Source organism: Rhinopithecus bieti, unplaced genomic scaffold (genome assembly GCF_001698545.2).
Source record: "Rhinopithecus bieti isolate Rb0 unplaced genomic scaffold, ASM169854v2 scaffold_12928, whole genome shotgun sequence".
Taxonomy (NCBI): domain Eukaryota; kingdom Metazoa; phylum Chordata; class Mammalia; order Primates; family Cercopithecidae; genus Rhinopithecus; species Rhinopithecus bieti.
In genome coordinates, this window is record NW_016807614.1 from 350343 (window position 1) to 358001 (window position 7659).

The following is a 7659-nucleotide window of genomic DNA, read 5'->3' on the forward strand; positions in this document are numbered from 1 at the left end:
TCAAAAAAAAAAAAAATGTACTTTCTTTTTTGTTTTGAGACGGAGTCTCACTCTTGTCCAGGCTGGAATGCAGTGGCACGATCTCGGCTCGTTGCAACCTCTACCTCCCAGGTTCAAGCAACTCTCCTGCCTCAGCCTCCCAAGTAGCTGGGGATTACAGGTGCCCACCACCATGCCTGGCTAATTTTTGTATTTTTAGTACAGACAGGGTTTCACCATGTTGGCCAGACTGATCTTGAACTACTGACCTCAAGTGATCTGCACCCATTCGACCTCCCAAAATGCTGGGATTACAGGCATGAGCCACCGCAGCTGGCCCTGTGTTCTCTTTAAACATTTGTTGAGTGAGCACTTTGGGAGGCCGAGGTGGGTAGTTCATGAGGTCAGGAGATTGAGACCATCCTGGCTAACACGGTGAAACCCTGTCTCCAGTAAAAATACAAAAAAAAAAAAAGAAAGAAAATTAGCCGGGCGTGGTAGCGGGTGCCTATAGTCCCAGCTACTAGGGAGGCTGAGTCGGGAGAATGGCATGAACTCGGGAGGCAGAGCTTGCAGTGAGCTGAGATGGTGCCACTGCACTCCAGCCTGGGTGACAGAGCAAGACTCTGTCTCAAAAAAAATAAAAAATAAAAAATTGATGAGTGAATCAGTGGTTAATGAATTTGTGTTTATGGCTCATAGTTTCAACTTTGACTGGGTTGGGGACAACACTGTGTTTTAGGCCTCATTAAAAACTCAGTAGTACAATTGCTTGCACGGAGTAGGTACTCAGTAGTGCCTATTGATCTGCCCTAACTGAAGATAATACAGTTTTATAATCTACCAAGATAGTTTTATTACTGGACTGTGTAATTACCCGAACAAATTGCAGGAAGGTCGTGCACAGAAAACATATGAACTGATGGGCTTATCGCCCAGCGCAGCAGGAGTCTGACCACTAGAGAACACCATCAGCTATGTTCCTGCCCTCACATATCCATCGTATTCCAGTACCATGTTTGCAGGGATTTTCCCCCTCCTTCTTCCTTTTCCTTTCACAAGGAATATACTCAGTTTATGTCCAAAGATCATTGGGATTTTTTTTTTTTTTCTTGAGACAGGGTCTCTCTCTGTCATCCAGGCTGGTGTGCAGTGGTGCAATCACAGCTCACTGCAGCCTTGAACTCCTGGGCTGAGGCAATCCTCCCAACTCAGCCTCCTGAGTAGTTGGCACTATAGACATGCCACCATGCTCAGCTACATATATATATTTTTTAACTTTTTGTAGACACATGGTCTCCATATAATGCCCAGGCTGGTCTCAAATTCCCGGGCTCAGGTGATCCTCCCGCCTCAGTCTCCCAAAGTGCTGAGATTACACCTGTGAGCCACTGCACCTGGCCAAGATAATTGGTTCTAACCTGGAGTCCGTAGCATCCTCTAAAACCTTATGCAGAAATTTGTATCTGCAGTTTTATGAATATTTCTCTGGAGAAGGTATCCATTGCTATCATTAGATTATTAAGACAGTTATAACCTAAAAAGCTAAGAATCACTGAGCTACAGCAATGTCACCCAGTAGAACTTTCTGTGATGATGGGAATGGTCTACATCTGTGTTGTCCAGTGTGGCAGCCACCAGCTACAGGTGTGGCTACCAAAGTCTTGAAATATAACCAATGAGACTGTGGAGTGAAATTTTTTATTTCATCTAATTTTAATTAACTTGATTTCAATTATGGCATGTGCTTGTAATCCCAGCTATTCAGGATGCTGAAGTGGGAGGATCTCTTAAAAACAGGAGTTTGAGACTGCAGTGGACTTCGATTTCCTGTGAGTAGCCTCTGCACTCCAGCCTGGGTGACATAGTCTATTAAATTAATAAATTTTGGCCAGGAGAGGTGGCACACGCCTGTAATCCCAGCACTTTGGAAGGCTGAGGCGGGTGGATCACCTGAGGTCAGGAGTTCAAGACCAGCCTGACCAACACGGTGAAACCTTGTCTTAAGTAAAAATACAAAAATTAGCCAGGTGTGGTGATGGGTGCCTGTAATCCCAGCTACTTGGGAGGTTGAGGCAGGAGAATGCCTTGCACCCGGGAGGCGGAGGTTGCAGTGGACCAAGATTGTACCACTGTACTCCAGCCTGGGCAACAGAGTGAGACTCTGTTTCAAAAAAAAAAAAAAAAAGAGAATACAGATCTCAAAATTCAAAATTAAAATACTTCCTGTTGACCAGGTCTAAAATTAAATAAAAAATAAAAAAAGACTAAAGATCGCAGTAACATACTTTCCAGCTTGTTAAGTGTTCACAAGGGTCATGGAGAGCCCCTCATAGAACCAGAAAAGACCCTATAAATTATAGGAGCTCCAAGGAACAGGTGCTCTACTTACCGACAATTGTGAAGTTGAAGTCACGGCTGTATTTTGAGCAGCTGCAAACTTGGGCTTTGCATTTGTAGGGGCCTGATTCATGGGTTTCTGTGATGCTTAGGTTAAAAATTGCAGGTTCACCTTTTCCATTCTGGGTTCCCAGGTGTGTCTTATGTCGAAACAATGAATAGGTGATCTGCAGTGATTTGTTCTTATGGGAGCAAAACATAGATACATTTTGACCCTTCATAACCACATTAGTCTTCGAGTCCAAACATGGAGAAGGGAATTCTGAAAAACAAAATGACACAAGAAAAAGTCCTTGTTAAGATCCTGGCTGGGCAAGGTGGCTCACGCCTGTAATCCCAGCACTTTGGGAGGCTCAAGGCAGGTGGATCACTTGAGGCCATCAGTTCGAGACCAGCCTGGGCAACATGGCAAAACCCTGTCTCTACTAAAAATACAAAAATTAGCCAGCATGGTGGCGGGCACCTGTAATCCCAGCTACTCAGGAGACCGAGGCAGGAGAATTGCTTGAACCCGGGAGGTGGAGGTTGCAGTGAGCCAAGATCATGCCACTGCACTCCAGTCTGGGTGACAGAGTGATACTATTTCAAAAAATAAAAATAAAAAATAAACAAGAAGTTATTGAAGCTGGGTGTGGTGGTTCACGCCTATAATCCTAGCACTTTGGAAGGCTGTGGTGGGAGGATCACTTGAGGTCAGGAGTTCGAGAACAGCCTGGGCAAAATAGAGAGGCCTCATCTCTAATTTTTAGAAAGCAAAACAGAACAAACAAAACATAGCTGGGACCAGTGGATGGCTTGGGTGGAAGACAGATTAAGACTCTTCAAAAACGCTTTTAAAAATACAATAAACTCTTCTCCCACTCTTTGATCTGGACAATTAACATTTTCTCAGTCTTATATAAACTCAACTTTTTTTTTTTTTTGAGACAGAGTCTCACTCTGTTGCCCAGGCTGGAGTACAGTGGCATGATCTTGACTTACCACAGCCTCGACCTTCCAGGCTCAACTGATCCTCCCGCCTCAGCCTCCTGAGTAGCTGGGACTATAGGCACACATTACCATGCCCAGCTAATTTTTGTAGTTTTGGTAGAGACAGGGTTTCACCATGTTGGCCAGGCTGGTCTCGAACTCCTGACCTCAAGTGACTGCCTGCCTCAGCCTCCCACAGTGCCGGGATTACAGGTGTGAGTCATTGTGCCCCGCCATATAAACTCAACTTTAAGACAAGACCTAAACTACCTTTCCAACCAAATAGCCAACCCTAAGTTTTTTCTAATATAGGAATGCTAGAGCGTTTGTGGCCAGTAAACATGAAAAAAGATGCTCAGCTTCACAAGTGATGAGGCAACTGCAAATTAAAACAACACTGAGATATCATTTTTCACTCATTAGATTGGCAGAAATTTTAAAAACGATTGGCCAGGCACAGTGGCTCATGCCTGTAATCCCAGCAATCTGGGAGGACGAGGCAGGCAGATCTCTTGAGTCCAGGAGTTCGAGACCAGCCTGGGCAAATGGTGAAACGCTGCCTCTACTAAAAATACAAAAATTAGCTGGGCAGGGTGGCGCACACCTGTATGGCACTACTTGGGAGGCAGCGGAAGCGGGAGGATCAATTGAGCTTGGAAGTTCAAGGCTGCAGAAAGCTGAGATCGCACCACTGCACTCCGGTCTGGGCGACAGAGCAGAGACTCTGTCTCAAAGAAAGAAAGAAAAAAAAACCCTAAATAAAATTAAAAAGTAAAAGTGATGATATCCACCATTGGGGAGTGGGTGGGCAAACTCATCCACCGTTGGTGATGGATAGGATACGATCAGCCTTGTTGGGAGGGCAACTTAGCAGGGTCTGTGACAATTTAAATGTGTATGCCCTCTGACTTTGCAATTTCAATTCTAGAATTTCATTCTACAGAGATGCTTTCAAGCTCTCAAGCATCCATAAAGGATGTTTTGTACAAGGATGTTTACTGTAGCATCGTTTCTATTGCCCCCCAAAAGTGGAACAATAAATAAGGATGGTTGAAAGAATCATGGCTGAGTCTTAAAATACCATGCAGCTGTTGAAAAAGAGGAACTGAGGCCAGGTGTAGTAGCTCATGCCTGTAACCCCAGCACTTTGGGAGGCCGAGGCGGGAGGATCACGAGGTCAAGAGTTCAAGAACAGCTTGGCCAACATGGTGAAACCCCGTCTCTACCAAAAAAACAATACAAAAATTAGTCAGGCATAGTGGCACCTGTAATCCTAGCTACTCGGGAGGCTGAGGCAGGAGGATCCCTTGAAACCAGGAGGCGCAGGTCACAGTGAGCTGAGATTGCGCCACTGTACTCCAGCCTGGACAACAAGGTGAAACTCCATCTCAAACAAACAAAAGAAAGAAAAAGATGAGCTAAATCGGTATCTACTACTTAGAAAAGATGTCTATAATATATTAAGTTAAAAGAAAGTCACAGACAAGTTTATTTACTATGATACCGAATATAAAATGACTGTTGACAGCAGTTGCTTCTGAAAGTAGGAAGGGGAGAAGGATTGGACAAGGATTGTAATGGAATTTTACATTTTATACAGTAACAACAACCACTTTGACTATCACTTATGGATGGTTTACCATATGTCTGGCACTGTGACGAGGAGCAGGGATTGTCTCATTTGATCTGCACACTAGCCTTCCAGGTAGGTGCTTTTATTAGCCCACTTCACAGATGAAAGAAATTACGGTGTCTCACGCCTGTAATCCTAGTACTTTGGGAGTCTGAGGAGGACGGATCGTGAGGTCAGGAGATCAAGACCATCCTGGCTAACAAGGTGAAACCCCATCTCTACTAAAAATATAAAAAATTAGCCAGGCTTGGTGACATATGCCTATAGTCCCAGCTACTCAGGAGGCTGAGGCAGGAGAATCGCTTGAACCCAGGAGGCAGAGGTTGCAGTGAGCCGAGATGGCACCACTGACTCCAGCCTGGGCAACAGAGCAAGACTCTGTCTAAAAAAAAAAAAAAAAAAAGAAAGAAATTAAGGTCAAAGTCGGTATGTCATGAGCTCAGGCTGCTGGCTAGTAACTAGTAGAACCAGAGTTAGACCACTTCCCCATGTATATTTCTAGTGTTGCTGGAATTATTTCACAATAATTCTGTGGGGTTTTTTTTTGTTTTTTTTTTTTTAAGAAATGAGGTCTCACTATGTTGTTCAGGCTGGCTTCGAACTCCCGAGCTCAAGCAATCCTACCCCATTAGCCTCCCAAAGTGCTGGGATTACAGGCCTGAGGCACCATGCCCAGCCTGTGTGTTGGCTTTCTAGTTAAAACACAACAACCATTAAACAATAACAAGGAAAGTTAGAAAACTTTCATTGTGAAAACAATTTCAATATTTTGTCAGAGTCTCAGGAAAAAACGCTGCAATCCCCTCCCAAAAATCATTTTATTTTAAGTAATAGATAATTGAAAAGACCATTCTTTGGTTGTTCATAAAAGTTCAGAAACACTTTCGAATGGACGCTCATGTTGTAATCAGACTGTCTCACCACTTCAATGAAAATGGTTTCAGTAAGAAAGAAGTAAATGAAACTTACCATTTGTTTTCATTGCCTCACAATCCAATACAGCTTTTCTACCTGAAAGAGAGAAAAGGAGCACGATTAAGCTCACTTTCCACATGACGCGTTGGCTTAGAGGTTCGAGCCTCAAAATAATAAGGGGAGCTTACATGTGACAGAAGAAAATATGCTCCAGAAAAGGAGCCTGTTCAAATGTCTCCACATTCTCCCAGATGAAGTCCAAGACGGGGTCAGAAGGCATAGTAGCGCCACAGTAGTGAGTCACTCGGAGAACTTCCTCTTTTGTGTGGCCAAGTTAAGAAAGTCAGAGGGTTTAGATGAGCTTTGTATAATATGACTGGTTCGTTCGACCAATCTGTTTTCCTCTATGAGTTCCCGTAAGTAGAGAGATATTTGGTAGACTGTCACCTGCCCCCCACACCCCCTGCCACCCAGTCCCACACTGGCTGGGAAAGAGAAAAGGAGGTAAATCTGACTGTTATATTGTCTATGTAAACCCACCTGATCTCCTTGCTCTGGACTCAGTCTATGCCAAAAGGAGTTTAGTGGAAGTTCGGTTTAGTCTTTAGAAGCAAACTGACTGTCTTAAGCAGATAATACAAATATTGTATCAAAAATGCCTGCTTTTTTTTTTTTTTTTTGAAACTGGCCTCACTCCATCACCCAGGTTGGAGTGGAGTGCTGTGATCATAGCTCATTGCTGCCTCAAACTCCTGGGCTCAGGTGATCCTCCCACTTCAGCCTCCTGAGTAGCTGGGCCCACAGGTGTGTACCACCATGCCTGGCTAATCATTTTTATTTGTAGAGACAGGGGTCTAGTTGCCCAGGCTGGTGTTAAACTCCTGAGCTCAGGTGATCCTCCCACCTGAGCCTCCCAAATTGCCGGGATTACAGGTGTGAGCTACTGTGCCTAGCCAAAAATGCCTGCTTTCGTTAAATGTTGATTCCTAGACCCCACTCCAGACTGAACGGGTTTGAAGTCTGGGACTCTGATTTTTTTTTTTTTTTTTTTTAAACAAGGGCCCCAAGTGATTCTTACACACAGTGAAGTCTGAGAAATATTTGTACAAGATGCTGCTGCCTCGGTGATTTCTGAATCAAGGGAGCCTTGGGGACTTGTTATTACAGCGAGCCCTCCAGTGTCAGGAGATCTGAGGTAGGAGTTAACTTAGATCAGCCTTTAAAATAAAACATGCAGGCCAGGTGTGGTGGCTCATGCCTGTAATCCTAGCACTTTGGGAGGCCGAGGCGGACGGATCACCTGAGGTTAGGAGTTTGAGACCAGCCTGGCCAACACCGCAAAATCCCATCTCTAGTAAAAATACAAAAAAAAAAAAAAAAAAAAATTAGCTGGGCATGGTGGTGCGTGCCTATAATCCCAGCTACTTGGGGGGCTGAGGCAGGAGAATCCCTTGAACCCGGGAGGTGGAGGTTGCAGTGAGCCGAGATTGCACCACTGCACTCCAGCCTGGGTGATAGAGTGAAACTCCATCTCAAAAAAAAAAAAAGTCAATTGAAATAGGATGTGCAGAGCCACTTCATGATGGAGTGGAGATCACCAAAAGGATAGAAAGGTATGACTATGGGGCTAGGTGGGCGAGACAGCTGGTCGACACGTGCAAGAATTGACAGGTCCACCAAGAGGAAGCAAGGAGCTAAATGGCAGGGGTGGCCTTGAGCTGGAACATTCGTCTCTGTGCCTTAGGTCCCAAGGTGTAACCAAA

At 44.6% G+C, this 7659-nt stretch overlaps 1 protein-coding gene across 9 annotated transcripts in view; it reads right to left on the reverse strand.

Moving 5' to 3' along the window:
* Positions 1 to 6269, reverse strand: part of MILR1 (mast cell immunoglobulin like receptor 1) — a 31390-nt gene extending 25121 nt beyond the window's left edge. For 7 of the 9 annotated variants that reach the window (XM_017882844.1, XM_017882843.1, XM_017882840.1 and 4 more), the window contains exons 1-3: positions 6085 to 6269; positions 5951 to 5992; positions 2372 to 2641 (exon numbers count right to left, since the gene is read on the reverse strand). In XM_017882844.1, coding sequence (XP_017738333.1) covers positions 2372 to 2641; positions 5951 to 5992; positions 6085 to 6139 — 367 coding nt within the window. In that variant the 5' untranslated portion in view covers positions 6140 to 6269. The remainder of the gene's footprint in view (positions 1 to 2371; positions 2642 to 5950; positions 5993 to 6084) is intronic. The other 2 variants (XM_017882849.1, XM_017882848.1) reach the window with 2 other exon arrangements.
* Between the last annotated feature and the right edge of the window lie 1390 nt (positions 6270 to 7659).